General features: G+C 48.7%; 2 protein-coding genes across 6 annotated transcripts; one reads left to right on the plus strand and one right to left on the minus strand.

Moving 5' to 3' along the window:
• Nucleotides 1-212: 212 nt before the first annotated feature.
• LOC103640662 (uncharacterized) lies at nt 213-1,758 on the plus strand. The gene is made up of 3 exons (NM_001157922.2): nt 213-455; nt 542-870; nt 1,450-1,758. The coding sequence occupies exons 1-3, from the start codon at nt 324-326 to the stop codon at nt 1,613-1,615; spliced, it is 627 nt and encodes a 208-aa protein (NP_001151394.2). The 5' UTR covers nt 213-323; the 3' UTR covers nt 1,616-1,758.
• Nucleotides 1,759-2,093: 335 nt separating this feature from the next.
• LOC103640663 (heterogeneous nuclear ribonucleoprotein Q) lies at nt 2,094-11,361 on the minus strand. Of its 5 annotated transcripts, none has more exons than XM_035963280.1 (10): nt 11,109-11,360; nt 10,186-10,557; nt 9,994-10,098; nt 9,272-9,412; nt 9,012-9,185; nt 8,725-8,929; nt 8,413-8,636; nt 3,265-3,316; nt 3,088-3,167; nt 2,094-2,557 (listed from the first exon to the last, which is right to left on the minus strand). In XM_035963280.1, the coding sequence occupies exons 1-10, from the start codon at nt 11,343-11,345 to the stop codon at nt 2,495-2,497; spliced, it is 1,653 nt and encodes a 550-aa protein (XP_035819173.1). In that variant the 5' UTR covers nt 11,346-11,360; the 3' UTR covers nt 2,094-2,494. The 5 variants fall into 5 exon arrangements, with proteins under 5 accessions (XP_035819173.1, XP_008662372.3, XP_008662370.3 ...); XM_008664150.3 differs by having other exon boundaries at nt 10,186-10,584; XM_008664148.4 differs by lacking the exon at nt 3,265-3,316 and having other exon boundaries at nt 10,186-10,584; nt 11,109-11,361.
• Between the last annotated feature and the right edge of the window lie 4,850 nt (nt 11,362-16,211).

The raw sequence follows: 16,211 nt of genomic DNA on the forward strand, positions 1-16,211 counted from the left end.
CGCGTCCACTGTCACGATCGCTGTTATCTGCAAACCTTTCTCCCTCTCTCTCTCTCTCTCATGCTGTCAGAAATCGATAACATTAATGAACGGCTGTTTCGTTTGTAAATTAATTTGGCAGCAACTAAACTGTTGCAAAAGCAAAAATAGGCTATGGAGAGGCATAGAGACTTCCTTTTGAGTTTTGAGGGTCCACCAGCCTATTTTGCAAAAAAAAAAAATGCTTCCTTTGTTGTGTTGTACTGTTGTGACTCCTTGCGGGCTGCGAGCCTGCGAGACCGAATCGATCTGCATCGCCCCGCCCCGCCCCGCCCCGTGCGCCAATGTTCCTGCGGCGGCTGAGAACGTCCGCCGCCGTCCGCCGGGGCGCGACCGACGGCGCAGTCCTGGCCGCCGTCCGCGCCGAGCTGGCCCTCGAGCTCTCCTCCTCGGCTCCCCCTCCATTCCGTTCCGAGGTAACCCGCATCCCTAACCCCCGCACCGCATCCAGCCCAAGAAGCTCTGCTCACGCCTTTGCCCTTGCCCCCCACTCCACTCGCAGCTGGCGCCCGACTTCGACACCGTGTCTGACGCCCCGCGCGCGCAGGACGTGCTCCTGCGCCGCCGGGACGGGTCCGAGGAGGTCCTCGTGTCGGCGCTGCTCGCCCCGCTGCGGTTCGTGGGCCGAGACCCGCTGCCCAGGGCCGCGCTCGTCAAGGTCTTCGTCAGTAAGCCTGGCGCGGCGCCCGTCCTGCACTTCGACTGCCGTGCGTCTTGGGTGGGGGAGGAGGAGCGCGGCGGCGGCGCTGCTGACTACGCTATCAACGCTGTCCGGTACCACTCCTCTCCTGGCGCCGGTGGAGCAGACGAGTACGAAGGGCCGGCGTTCAGGTGGGTGCTGCTCGTATGCCCTGCTTGTTTCTTTTTTTTCTCTTTTAAAAATACTTCTGCGGATGCTGTTTTTTTTTTGTTTCCTTTTGCGTAATGCATACACAGAGATTAGAGCTGGCTTTACTGCTCATGTAAATCATATGAACTAGACTAATGAATAAAACTGACCTTCTGTAAGACGAGTATCTCCTTCCCACACATACGTATGTTATGATTTTGATCAACATCGTGTACACATTCTGCAAAGATGGCTGCCATTTTTCATCTTAAATTTGTCACAGTATAGCTGAGGATGGCTTCCTGAAATTTATAGATAGTTAATCCATGCAGGATTAAAATTGTAAATAGCATTGCATTGCATGTCAAGACTAGTGCTGTTATTCTTTGCCCCTTCTCGTTCCTAAAGTAGTTGACTGACAATTCTTCAGATCATGGTATGCCGGTTCACCAAGGAATCATAAACGATGCAAGTTCTCCAGAACAGAACATCAACACAACTGCCTGCCTACTAGAGTTTTTGTTTGTAGAACTGGCGCATCTGCATTCAGTGACAGTGTTTGCCTTTCTTTCTTTGCGCAGAGATCTGGATCCTCGGCTACAGGCTGCTTTACGAGAGTATCTGGTAGCGAGAGGCTTCAACTCCAAGCTGGCAAGTTCGATTCTTCAACACCTCCTTCAGAAGGAGCGCAACCAGTATGTGAATTGGCTGAAGACTTTGGAAGAGGCGTTCGCCAAACATCACTGACCCAATGAAACGATTAGTGGATCCTTCTACATAGCCTGGATTTGGCACTCTACTATCCTTCAGTGCCTCCCATTGGAAAAATCCGGCCAGAGTGTAAACCTTCTACGTCTATTTTCCATGACCAAAGCTGTCGTGTTCTTTCCCATTTAACACTAGAGGTATTCGATGACTGCGATACAGTTTTGCAGAGAGCTCGGCCAAGACTCCTAAAGTTTACCGACAGAAGGAAATACGGACAATTATCTTCATAACTAGCGGCAGATATTAATTTTTAAAGTTGTCGAATTTTAATAAACTAAAAGTTGGCAATAAGCTACCTTCAGTTTTGTACTAGAGCAAAGACAGCTTTTTGTCCGAAGCATTTGTGGGTTTTCACCCTTCCATAGAGGTATCTGATCACTGTTCAAGCGATACAATTTCACTGCATATCCACCGGCCACACCACTACTAAAACTCATCACACCTAAAGTGACCAAACTGACACAATGTAAACCTCAGACACTAACAGCATAGTTATTCATGAAGCTGGGGAACAGATACATTTTACCACTGCATCCCAAACCACATCTGCCACTTGGAACTGTTATTACTCTTATCACAACAGCAGCCTGTGTTACAGACACGAGACGCACAGCGAAAAAACTAACCACTAGAAAGTACGGTTTCCAGCATCAGTTGGCGTCTGCATCATGGTTGTACTGCAGCAGAGATACTCTGAATATGCCTACTAGGTTCTAACTTCTAAGCGCTAACAGCGACAAGCATCAATAGGGACGGCGCCGACCCCTGCGGCTGTTGGTGTTACTACCACCACTGTCATCTCTCCTCTGTTGTCGCCTTCCACCGGAGCTCGATCCACCACTGCCACCATAATGACGATCACCTTGCTGTGGCGGCGGAGGCGAAGTCATGGGCACAGGCTGCTGTCCTGCAGGCTGTGGTCTGCCAAAGACCAAGGATATTAATATGAAGGAAATCAACAGGGAAATACCACTGCAACAGTTGGTTCAGAGAACTGCTCTTAAGATCTAAGATGAGGAGATGAAAATGCTGCAAGGACCAAAGAAAACTTCGCAGAAACTCCTAAAACAGAGATACTCTTCTCACCTAGATTCTCTAGGTCTGTCTCTCGCCAAATTCAAGAGCCACAGATACTAAATAAAATACATGTGCCTTAACAGAGACCAGACATTTGATAGGCGTGCCACACTTCTTACATCCTTCAGTTACTACATCTATCGTGTACTGGATAACTTTATGTTATAAGCACACATTGATCGAACCATTTCTTCTCTGTAAACTAATGTATTAACAAGAAACCACCATATGTTCATCAATGGACCCCCACCAACAGGTTTTACAACAACATTGGGAACCAGATGTAGCAGGTGTTGGGCTTACTCTAGCACATCAATGGAATGTATACGGTATAAGCTTTATAGAATAATACTTAGAATAGAAGAAATACTTACACGTATACAAGACGACCATCTGGTAGAACCATTGGGATCATTGTCGAACCTGGAGGAGCACCTGGAACATACAACATTGGCTGCACAAATACCATAAACAATAGTTAGTTATAAGATACCACCCTCCTGTCATGTGGGGACAAGTCTACACTAGGAGGCGCAGGGCCAGGGACGTACGCCGAGCAGAGGAACGTGCGGCCAGGGGGGACGCGCGCACAGCTGGCTCGAGCTGATCGAGTAGATAAGGCAGATGGATATTATTAGTTTTCCCTTAGGAGTTATCAGTTCCATAATTTCAGGAGTTTGTTACTCCAGTTAGTTGGGCTATGGCCCTATATATTCTTGTAACCAGGACCATTAAGGCAAGCAGATTATTAGCCTCATCTCTCTCTTATTTTCTAAAAGCCTACGGTAGAGGGGAATAACCTCACCGGAGAAGACGGCCGACGGCTACGAGCTCCGTAGCCGCGGTCCAGCCAGCCAAGGGTTTAACGCCCTTGACAACCTGGTATCGCGATCTAGACGATCCTCACCATCCCAACTCAACACCTCTTCCGCAGCCTCCATCAGCCGCCAATTTCAGCCGCCGCCATCACCACAATCTTCCACTGCCTCCTCAACAACACCAGCCACCATGACCGAACCTACCCTCGCCGACGTGCTTGCATCGCTGAAATCCCTCACCTCGGAGCTCCAATACATGAAGGCAGAGGTGACCGCCTTGAAGGAAAAATCCGACTCAACGTCGGATAACGGCGACAGACGACGGTCGGATGGAATGCGTGATCCGGACCCGCCACCGCAACACAAAAAGTGGGATTTTCCCCGCTTTGACGGCACGACAGATCCAATGCTCTTCCTCAACAAGTGCGAGGCCTACTTTCGCCAGCATCGCACTATGGCGGAGGAACGCGTGGGACGAGCTTCGTACCATATGGACGACATCGCGCAGCTGTGGTACACCCAACTACAAGAGGACGAGGGCACACCAACGTGGGGGCGATTCAAGGAGCTCCTGAACCTGCGATTTGGGCCTCCCCTCCGTTCAGCCCCAATGTTCGAACTCGCCGAATGCCGGCGTTCGAGCACAGTCGAGGAGTACGCCAATCGTTTCCAAGCCCTCCTGCCTCGCGCGGGTCGCCTTGACGAGGCTCAACGCGTAGCTCTTCACGGGGGGTCTTCTTCCACCACTCAGCCACGCCGTCCGCATTCACGGACCAGAGACGCTCGTGGCAGCCATGAGTTTAGCGCGGCAGGTGGAACTAATGGAGTCTGAGCGGCCGGCGCAGCAACCTCCTCGGGCGCCATCGCGCGGTCAGCCATCCGCATACAACCCTCGGGCCGCACTACCTGCGACTCCGCCACTGATGGCACATTCCGCCCCTCCGGTGGTCGCCCAGCAGGGCCGAGGCGAAGGGAACCAGCGACGCCTCACTCCGGACGAGATGGCAGAGCGGCGCCGCCAAAACCTGTGCTTCAACTGCAATGAACGGTATACTCGGGGCCACAACAGGTTCTGCAAGCGCCTTTTCTTCATCGAGGGCGTGGAGATCGACGACATAGACAGCAGCGCTGCTGCAGCAGCCGACACAGGGGAGACGGACGCGCCCATCTTTTCCCTCCATGCAGTGGCGGGCGTGTCCATGGGCAAGACCATGCAGATCCGCGTCGTGGTGGGCGCGACAACTCTCATCGCCCTCCTCGATACTGGCTCCACCCACAACTTCATTGTCGAAGAGGCGGCACGACGATCCGGGCTGCCCATCCTACCCCGACCGCGACTCACGGCAACGGTGGCTAACGGCGACAAGGTGCCATGTCCGGGGGTCATCCGACATGCCCCAATCACCATCAACGATTTCAGTTTCGCCGTCGACCTGTTCGTTCTACCGCTTGCAGGGTATGACTTGGTGCTCGGCACCCAGTGGATGGAGAACCTCGGGCGTTTGACGTGGGACTTCACCGCGGGCACAGTGTCATTTGTGCGCCATGGCCGCACGATCTGCTGGGCAGGGGTGCCGTTTCCGGAGGCGGTGGAGTCCTGTGCGGCCGCGACATCGGCGCCTTTGCTCGATGAGCTCCTTGTCGGTTTCGGGGATGTTTTCAGGGAGCCGCAAGGACTGCCACCCGCGCGCAACTGTGACCATGCCATCACCCTCAAGCCCGATGCACAGCCGGTGGCGGTTCGCCCCTATCGCTACCCGGCTGCACACAAGGACGAGATGGAGCGGCAATGCGCCGCAATGATCACACAGGGCATTGTCCGGCGTAGCGTCTCGGCGTTCTCATCGCCGGTACTCCTCGTTAAGAAGGCGGACGGCGCATGGCGTTTTTGCGTCGACTACCGGGCCCTGAACGCACTCACCATCAAGGACGCGTTCCCGATTCCCGTCGTCGATGAGCTGCTCGACGAACTTCACGGTGCCCGCTTCTTCACCAAACTCGACCTACGGTCGGGATATCACCAAGTTCGCATGCGGCCTGATGACATCCACAAGACGGCGTTTCGAACTCACGACGGCCTCTACGAATTTTTGGTGATGCCATTCGGATTGTGCAACGCCCCGGCAACATTTCAGGCACTCATGAACGACGTCTTACGGCCATTTCTGCGGCGCTTCGTACTTGTCTTTTTCGATGACATTCTTATCTACAGCCAGACATGGGCGGAGCACCTGCGCCATCTTCGCGTCGTGCTCACTGAGCTCCGGCGACACCAACTCTTCGTCAAGCACAGCAAGTGCGCGTTCGGCGAGCAGTCGGTCTCCTACCTGGGCCACAACATCTCGGCATCCGGCGTCGCCATGGACCCGGCCAAGGTGCAGGCCATCCGCGACTGGCCTGTACCTCGGTCCGCTCGGGCTGTGCGCGGCTTCCTCGGCTTGGCGGGCTACTACCGCAAATTTGTCCACAACTACGGCACGGTCGCCGCTCCGCTGACCGCTCTCCTAAAAAAGGAGGGGTTCTCCTGGAACGACGTTGCGGTCGCGGCTTTTGAAGACCTCAAGTCTGCAGTCACTTCAGCGCCCGTCCTCGCCATGCCAGATTTCGCCAAGTCCTTCACCGTTGAGTGTGACGCTTCCTCTTTTGGTTTTGGCGCGGTCCTCATCCAGGGAGGCCACCCGATCGCCTTCTTCAGCAGGCCGATCGCTCCTCGTCATCGCGCACTCGTTGCCTACGAGCGTGAGCTCATCGGCCTTGTTCACGCCGTGCGGCACTGGAGGCCGTACTTGTGGGGACGCCGTTTTTTGGTGAAGACAGATCACTACAGCCTCAAATACTTGCTGGACCAGAGGCTCTCGACGACGCACCAGCACCGTTGGGTGGGGAAGCTTCTCGGCTTCGATTTCGCCGTCGAGTACAAATCCGGAGCAACGAACGTGGTCGCCGACGCGCTCTCACGCCGCGACACGGAGGACGGCGAGGAAGGAGCCACGCTAGCGCTCTCGGCTCCACGCTTCGACTTCATCACTCGACTCCGACAGCACCAAGGCTCGGACCCGGCACTCGTAGCGTTGCGCCAGGAGATCACCAGCGGCGCACGGGGCGCGCCCTGGTCCCTGGTTGACGGCATGATCCAATACAAGGACCGGCTCTACATACCGCCTGCCGCCACTCTGATCCAGGAAATAGTCCAGGCGGTGCACGAGGACAACCACGAGGGCGTTCAGAGGACGCTGCACCGACTCCGCCGAGATTTCCATTTCCCTAACATGAAACAATTGGTGCAGGATTTCGTTCGGGAGTGCAGCGTTTGCCAGCGTTACAAGTCAGAACACATGAATCCGGCGGGACTTCTCATACCTCTGCCTGTGTCGAACAGTGTCTGGACTGACATAGCGCTGGATTTCATCGAGGCGCTGCCCAAAGTGCGCGGCAAGTCCGTCATTTTGACAGTGGTGGACCGTTTCAGCAAGTACTGTCACTTTATACCACTGGCGCACCCGTACTCAGCAGAGTCTGTCGCAGAAGCTTTCTTCATCAACATTGTTCGTCTGCATGGCGTACCACAGTCGATGGTGTCGGATCGCGATCCGGTCTTCACATCAATATGCTGGCGCGAGCTCATGCGCCTGACAGGGACCAAGCTCCACATGACTACAGCATTTCACCCTCAGTCGGATGGACAGTCCGAGGCGGCTAACCGGGTCATCATTATGTATCTCCGCTGCCTTACAGGGGACAGGCCGCGACAATGGCTGCGTTGGCTTCCGGGGGCGGAGTTCATTTTCAATACGGCGTACCAAACATCCCTGCACGACACGCCATTCCGTGTCGTCTACGGTCGCGATCCACCGTCACTCCGATCGTACGAGCCAGGCGACACGAGGGTCGCTGCCGTCGCCCGGAGCATAGCAGAGCGCGACGAGTTCCTTGCCGACATTCGCTCTCGGCTAGAGCAGGCGCAGCAGGTTCAGAAGCGCTACTACGACGCCGAACATCGCCAGGTGGTCTACCAAGTAGGCGACTGGGTCCTCCTCCGCCTGCGTCAGCGTGCAGCCTCCTCGCTTCCTCAGGCCTCGACGGGAAAGCTAAAGCCCCGCTATTTCGGGCCCTACTGCATCACCGAGATGATCAACGACGTCGCCGTCCGTCTCGACTTACCAACCGGAGCCCGCCTGCATGACGTGTTCCATGTCGGACTTCTCAAGAAATTCCATGGGACTCCGCCAGCAGCACCTCCACCTCTGCCGACAATTCACCATGGCGCGGTTGTCCCAGAGCCGGAACACGCGGTTCGCTACCGACTTGCACGTGGTGTGCGCCAAGTGCTGATTCAGTGGAAAGGTCAATCAGCTGCATCGGCCACCTGGGAGGACATCGACACATTCCGTGCCAAGCATCCAGCGTTCCAGCTCGGGGACGAGCTGGGTCTCGACGGAGGGGGAGATGTCATGTGGGGACAAGTCTACACTAGGAGGCGCAGGGCCAGGGACGTACGCCGAGCAGAGGAACATGCGGCCAGGGGGGACGCGCGCACAGCTGGCTCGAGCTGATCGAGTAGATAAGGCAGATGGATATTATTAGTTTTCCCTTAGGAGTTATCAGTTCCATAATTTCAGGAGTTTGTTACTCCAGTTAGTTGGGCTATGGCCCTATATATTCTTGTAACCAGGACCATTAAGGCAAGCAGATTATTAGCCTCATCTCTCTCTTATTTTCTAAAAGCCTACGGTAGAGGGGAATAACCTCACCGGAGAAGACGGCCGACGGCTACGAGCTCCGTAGCCGCGGTCCAGCCAGCCAAGGGTTTAACGCCCTTGACACTCCTGTATATGTATCTCCTCATGCATTGGGACAGTGTAAATATAAGATTTCATCTACCTGTGCAGCATGAGCACCAAGCACACCATAAGCACCTGCCAGTCCATTTCCATACGGATTGTAAGCGCCTGCCACTGCCAGGCCATTTCCGAGTGGGTTATAGGCTCCCATCAGTCCATATCCAACTGGGGTATAACTTGGGAGCAATGGACCTCCTTTAGGTGCTGATGTATCGTCCTTCTTATCAGCAAGAGGCTTTGCAAGTGAACAATCCAGCAGCTGACCTGATAGACAAATAAAAAAATCATGGCCTTCTTCATACATGAAGCAAGATTGACTAGCTACAGAAGGAAGATAGAGAAGGAAAGTCACCGTCAAGTTCGAATCTCTCAGTGTCTTCCAGAGCCTTCATAGCCATGGATCGTTCTTTGAAGTGAACAAAACCATATCGATTTTCATGACCAGCTTTTGCAGGAGGAATAACAACCTTTGTAACTTCTCCAAGGTGCTCAAATAGTTTTTTCAGTTGCTCTTGAGTAACAGCCTTGGGCAGGTTTTTTACATATAGTGATTTAACCTAAAAAAATACGCACATTCATATACAATATCGTGATAGAAGAAACATCAAATGTATCATTGTGTCATATGGTGCTCAGAACCTGTGCAGTAGAGGCAGATTCACCACCATTCTTAGTATCTGCCCAACTGACATTAGGGGCATTTTTATCTAGTTTGAATTCTGGGGTAGACATCATCTTCTTAGCATACTCTGCGCAAGCCTGGTTGTAGTATTCAATAAATCCATAACCCTTGTTCGTATCTGAATGTGGTGCCTACAATAAATATACATTCAGAGTAATAAAGTAGCTGTAATGGTGCACACTAAAACTGTTAAATCATCCTAGTATTGTATCCATACCTTCACGAGATTAACTTTTAAAACTCCAGGGCCAACTTCCTCTGCTGCTTTTTTAAATTCATTCTCTGTCCAGTTATAGGGTATGTTCCCGATAAATAGCCTGTTTTTAGCCTGTGAGGAAGAAACTCTTATCTTCTTTCCCTGTTATTACAAGAACCATAATAATAGGGTTCTAGTTAGTATCAAAATAATCTCTTGCGCGTTCAAGAAAAAGTTAGTATCAAAATACAAGATACATGAATCAGCCAATCAGGTAACAAGCAAAGTACAAGCATGCATTCATGTTCTTTGGGTTGTAAAACTAGGTTTGTATAAAATGTATTCACAAATATTTTAAAAGACTCCCCCCCCCAATTGTTGTTGAAACATAATGTACAACTATCCTCCACAATTCTGATTTCTGAAAATATAACTGAACATGGGTCTGCACAGTATTTCAAACTCAATAGTGTACCGCTGCAAACTTTTTAAAAAGACCAAGTGGATGTGAGTGCAATCATATAAATTGCACTTAGCTATGCCTAAAACTGATCCATGAAACTAAACATAAGTCCATAAAATACAGTTTTCAACTTGGTTCCCTACATGGAAAGATCTGCTTTATCGAATACTTGCCTTATCACATATACCCATCCTGTTGTAAAAGATCAATATAAATAATGGCAATAAATCGCTGGCATGGATAACATGAGGATCAACTCTGAGTTCAACCTAAAACCAACCTTTAGATCTTTATTGTTCAACTTCTGGATGGCCTTTGAAGCCAGCTCTTTAGTTCTGAAATTGACAAAGGCATACAGCCTACCACTCTTTCCTGGCATTCGCACCTGCAGAAAAGAAAAGAAAAGAAAAAATTATGAATTTAGAAGAAAACAAATGCAGAAGCTAGCACAGAGAAAGCTGGGAGTACTCACTTCGACTACTTCCCCAACAGACTCGCAGAGTTTTTTGAGATCATCAGAAGAGACATCAGAGGCGATGCCCCCAACATAAACTTCGGATCCATGAGGAGGAAGAGCAAGAAGTTCATCATGACTCCCTTTTCCACCCTCATCCGTATCAGCATCCACCATTTTACTGTCATGTTTAGCATCAACTTGGCGTACAGCTTCAGTCTGTCCATACTCGTCCTCTGTCTCTTCATACTCGACCTCCTCCTCAACTTCCTCATACTCAACTTCTTCCTCTTCGTCTACCTCATCAGGATCGTCAAACTCCAAACGGTCTTGTTGTTTCACCAATTCAGCTGATTTGGTGGAAGCAGAATTCTCTGTCCACCTCGGCATCTTCCAAAGCTCAAAGATCCAAGGAAACTTTGGAAAGAGCACAGGAACCAACAATATTGGGGGAGCAAATTGATGATGTATGGATAGGAAGAAAAACAACAGAAACAGCTAGAAAAAATGATACGCAATGTTCTGAAACTGGGTTCAGCCATTGGCATCCAAGTGGGAAATGGGACGTCAAAGTAAGCGACTGTTAAGGAACGAATGTAGAAATAGCAGTACGCGCAGATGGACAGTATGGAAGGCTTTCAAGAATGTGATAGCATCATCGACCACATGACATGAGGATGCAAAAGAGGGCAAGCAAAGAAGATGCTATCTGAAGTATAACTGAACAGGCTGGTGTAATTGCAAGGTACCAACATTCCATGAGGACAGGGGCGGATCTAGTAAAGGGACACCCAATATTTTTTTGCAAAAAGTTAGTGGGCATCAAATAGCCAAACAGATTGAAGTTAGTCTTTGAGAACTCAATTTCAAAAAAAAAAAAAAACTGCGAACTCGGTTTCGCTTTCGCACGGCATACAGGAAATAGAAGGGGGTGGGAATACCTGGTGGGCGCTCTTCGCCCGCGAAAGCGAGGGCAGCGGTAGACCACCCAGTCGCCGCAGACAGGGAGGGATGGAGGGAGCGCAGTGTGAAGGTGACGGATGCGGCGGCGGCGGCGAGCGGAAGAGAGGAACGCGAGGAGGGAGACGAACAGAAGCGAGGGAGCCTGGTCGGCAATGTTTCGGCTCGCCTAGACGCAGACCAACAAGATTTCCTCGCCCGCTCTTCAGCTCGCGCATGGGCCGGCCCACTCCACACCATGTGCATGGGCCAATAAGACTATAAGAGGCATTCCACTCATAAAAAACAATGATCTAGAATATAGATGTACATTTGGTCGAGACATGATAAGCTGGTCCGAATAAAAAAAAGTACAGTTTAAACACGGCACAGTCCGAAATATTTTAGTGACAGACCGAATTTAGGCTAAGGTTACGGCCCATGGGAGGGCATGAACACGGCCCGTTTAAGGCGTACACGAAATAGCTCATGTAGAGGCACGAAAAGGCACATATCTCTATCTCTACTATATTAAAGCACTAGTTTCAACGGTCGTCCCGCATCAATATTTTTCAAAAAAAAAACTCTACATTTATTTAGAATCAACCACACTTCTATAATTTCTTCTCTACTACTATAATAGGAGAATTTATGTAAAAAATAAGGTGAAATTGTGTATAAGTGAGTGTTTAACATTGGTTGTTAGTTCTTTATTCACACCCACCTAATTAATAGAATATATATATTTTGTGTTTTATTAAAAACAAAATTTATCCTATGTCATATATATATACCGTAGCAATATACGGACATATAATTAGTATTCATTAAGACAACACTTCATTCCACGCTTTCATGTACTTGATAAAGAACACAAAGCTAGAGATGATGCTAGTTAGATGTTTTTTGTAACTTTGAATTAGAGTATGTGATGTAATTTACTTTTGTTATGAACATTAGATAATGAACTAAACTTACGAACTCTGTATAGAGTTGATTATACTATTTTTCCTTCTAACAAAATGATTTTTTAACGAGGTAGTCATTGCATAGCTCTGGTAACTTAATACAAATATTAAGTTTGCTTTTGGTCAAATTTATTTGTCTTGTCTTTTATTTGTTTTTTGAATCTGTTTTGAATTTCGGGCCCTTATGTGAATTTCGAGCCAAAAATGAATTTTGGACTTTTTATAACTCGGGTCGCCCGAAATGAGCCCGACACGTTTAAGTAATTATGTGTCAGGCCGTGGACCGAGGGCTAGGCTCGGCACATTTAAGTAATTATGTGCTAGGCACGTGGGCCGGCCCATCATGGCCTAAAATTTAAATGGGCCAGGCTGGCTCGAAATTTAAACGGATCGGGCTTTTTTGGGCTTGAGCCGAGCCGGACGGTTCGAATATACACCTATAATCTAAAATATGGGGAAAAAGCTTCGTTGTAAAAAACAAAATATAAATATAAAAAATAATTGAACATAAAATATAATAAGTAAAATACAAAATATAATGAAATGTCTTATGGTACATAATCAAAATACACAATGAATAATGTATGAACAAGCGGCAAAATACATCATAAAATGTCGTATGGAGTTTACGTGAACAATAAAAAATATACTCCATCCGTCCTAAAATAATATTCCTTTTAGTTTTATGTATATATTCAGCTAGATTATGATGAATCTAGACACATATACAAAACATATACATCAATTATTGTATGAATCCTTTCAAATAGTAAAACAAATTTTAGTTTGGGATAGAGGAAGTATTATAGACCATCATATATAGATACCGCATAGATAACCCAAAGTATACCTTGAAAATTTCCATTTATTACCTGTAAAAAAATCCAAGATACATCATGATTATACTAATCATACTATATGAACACGTATGTCATAGAATATAGCAGTAAATAAAAAGTAAAAAAGTAGGGTAAAATAGCGAGCTAAGAGCAACTCCAATAGTTTCTTTAAGAGGGTAAAACATAGGGTAAGATAGCGAGATTGGGAACACTTATGATCTGGATGGATTCCGGCAGCGAAGGCTAGAGCACCTAAGTGAGGCAGGATTCACAGTTTCTGAAAAGGAAAAAAAATTGGTTCCACGGAAAAGCAGGAAATTTCGGGCATTATACGTCAAAATCAAATAAATTTAATATTTTTAAAACAAAAATGCTATGATTTATATTAAACAACGTCAATTTCGGAAAACATATTCCTTTCGGACCCCCTAAATTCAAGGAAATTTCAGGAATTTCATACCAAAATTGTGAACCTGAAAGGGAAATAGGCTTACACCTTTTCCTAAAATTGATTTTGGTGGTTGAATTGCCCAACACAAATAATTGGGCTAATTAGTTTGCTCTAGTCTATAAGTTCTACAGGTGCCAAAGGTTCACAACAAGCCAATAAAAAGACCAAAGATGAGTTCAAATAAAGAGAGCCAAAGACATCCCAAAGGCACCCTGGTCTGGCGCACCGGACTATCCGGTGTGCCACCGTCGGACTGTCCGGTGAAGCACCGGACAGTGTCCGGTGTCACACCGGACTGTCCGGTATGCCAGCGGAGCAACGGCTACTTCGCGTCAACGGTCGACTGCAACTGCATTCAATGCACTACAGTGCGCGCCAGGGTCAGAGCACGCGCAGTTGGCGCACCGGTCAGTCTACAGGACCTGTCCGGTGCACCACCGGACAGCCCAGAGGCCCCACCAGTCAGAGCTCCAACGGTCAGAACCCAACGACCGGCTGACGTGGTTGGCGCACCGGACAGTGTCCGGTGGCACACCGGACTGTCCGGTGCGCCATGCGACAGCAGCCTTTCAACGGCCACTTTTGGTGGCTGGGGCTATAAATACCCCAACCACCCCACATTCAATGGCATCCAAGTTTTCCACTTTCAACACATTACAAGAGCTATAACATTCAATTCTAGACACAACCAAAGAGATCAAATCCTCTCCCAAGTCCGGAATCACTCCAAATCAAATAGTGACTAGAGAGAGCGACATTTGTGTTCATTTGAGCTCTTGCGCTTGGATTGCTTCTTTTCTTTCTCATTCTTTCTTGTGATCAAACTCAATTATAACCAAGGCAAGAGACATCAATTGTGTGGTGGGCCTTGCGGGAACTTTGTGTTCCATTTGATTGAGAAGAGAAGCTAACTCGGTCTAAGTGACCGTTTGAGAGAGGGAAAGGGTTGAAAGAGACCAGGTCTTTGTGACCACCTCAACGGGGAATAGGTTTGCAAGAACCGAACCTCGGTAAAACAAATCATTGTGTCTCAGTCCTTATTTGCTCACGATTTATTTTTCACCCTCTCTCGCGGACTCGTTTATATTTGTAACGCTAACTCGGCTTGTAGTTGTGCTTAAGTTTATAAATTTCAGATTCGCCCTATTCACCCCCCTCTAGGCGACTTTCAATTGGTATCAGAGTCCGGTGCTTCATTAGAGCCTAACCGCTCGAAGTGATGTCGGGAGCATCCGCCAAGAGGGAGATCGGGACCGGCGAGAAGTCCGCCACAAGCCATGGGAAGGCTCCATCCGGGGAGTCCGCCAACAAGGTGAAGGGATCCCCTTCACACAACAAGTCGCGTCGGAGCGGTGACAAGAAGAAGAAGATGAAGAAGGTGGTCTACTACGAGACCGACTCTTCGTCACCATCCACCTCCGGCTCCGACACACCATCCGTAACTTCTAAACGCCATGAGCGCAAGAAGTTTAGTAAGATTCCCCTACGCTACCCTCACATTTCCAAACGCACTCCTTTACTTTCCGTCCCATTAGGCAAACCACCTATGTTTGATGGTGAAGATTATAATATGTGGAGTGATAAAATGAGGCATCATCTAACCTCACTCCACACTAGCATTTGGGATGTTGTTGAGATTGGAGTACAGGTACCATCACCGGGGGATGAAGACTATGATTCGGATGAGGTCGCCCAAATCCAACACTTCAACTCTCAAGCCACCACTATACTCCTCGCCTCTCTAAGTCGAGAGGAGTATAACAAGGTGCAAGGATTAAAGAGCGCCAAGGAGATTTGGGATGTGCTTAAAACCGCGCACGAAGGAGATGAAGTGACTAAAATCACCAAGTGGGAGACGATCGAGGGGGAGCTCGGTCGGTTCCGACTCAACCAAAGCGAGGACCCTCAAGCAATGTACAATCGGCTCAAGACCTTGGTGAACCAAGTGCGCAATCTCGGGAGCACAAAATGGGATGACCATGAAATGGTCAAGGTTATTCTTAGATCACTTGTTTTTCTTAACCCTACGCAAGTTCAATTAATTCGTGGTAATCCTAGATACACACTAATGTCTCCCGAAGAAGTGATAGGAAATTTTGTGAGCTTTGAGTTGATGATCAAAGGCTCAAAGAAAATCATCGATCTAGATGGCCCCTCCACGCCTAAAGCACAACCGGTCGCATTCAAGGCAACGGAGGAGAAGAAGGAGGAGTCTACATCAAGTAGACAACCCATCGACGCCTCTAAACTCGACAATGAGGAAATGGCGCTCATCATCAAGAGCTTCCGCCAAATCCTCAAGCAAAGGAGGGGGAAAGATTACAAGCCCCGCTCCAAGAAAGTTTGCTACAAGTGTGGTAAGCCTGGTCATTTTATTGCAAAATGTCCACTATCTAGTGACAGTGACAGGGGCGACGACAAGAAGGGCAAGAGGAGAGAAAAGAAGAGGTACCACAAGAAGAGGGGCGGCGATGCCCATGTGTGCCACGAATGGGACTCGGACGAGAGCTCCACCGACTCCTCCTCCGACGAGGACGCCGCCAACATCGCCGTCACCAAGGGACTCCTCTTCCCCAACGTCGGCCACAAATGCCTCATGGCAAAGGACGGCAAAAGGAAGAAGGTAAAATCAAAATCCTCCACTAAATATGAAACCTCTAGTGATGAGGATAACTCTTGTGATGAGGAGGATAACTTGCACACCCTTTTTGCCAACCTAAACATGCAACAAAAAGAAAAGTTGAATGAATTAATTAGTGCTATTCATGAGAAGGATGATCACTTGGACTCTCAAGAGGACTTCCTAATTAAGGAAAATAAGAAGCATGTTAAGGTTAAAAATGCTTA

Source organism: Zea mays, chromosome 10 (assembly GCF_902167145.1).
Source record: "Zea mays cultivar B73 chromosome 10, Zm-B73-REFERENCE-NAM-5.0, whole genome shotgun sequence".
NCBI lineage: Eukaryota > Viridiplantae > Streptophyta > Magnoliopsida > Poales > Poaceae > Zea > Zea mays.

Bases quoted from the DNA above. Each gene is read 5' to 3' on its own strand.
- LOC103640663 (XM_008664148.4), bottom strand. From the start codon at position 11,345: ATGCGCGAGCTGAAGAGCGGGCGAGGAAATCTTGTTGGTCTGCGTCTA. The intron at 8,930-9,011 runs GTTCTGAGCACC...GTATTTTTTTAG, and splicing joins AATCTGCCTCTACTGCACAG to GTTAAATCACTATATGTAAA. The intron at 3,168-8,412 runs GTAGATGAAATC...GTATTTGTGCAG, and splicing joins TTGGTGCTCATGCTGCACAG to CCAATGTTGTATGTTCCAGG.
- LOC103640662 (NM_001157922.2), top strand. From the start codon at position 324: ATGTTCCTGCGGCGGCTGAGAACGTCCGCCGCCGTCCGCCGGGGCGCG. The intron at 456-541 runs GTAACCCGCATC...CTCCACTCGCAG, and splicing joins CCCCTCCATTCCGTTCCGAG to CTGGCGCCCGACTTCGACAC. The intron at 871-1,449 runs GTGGGTGCTGCT...TTCTTTGCGCAG, and splicing joins TACGAAGGGCCGGCGTTCAG to AGATCTGGATCCTCGGCTAC.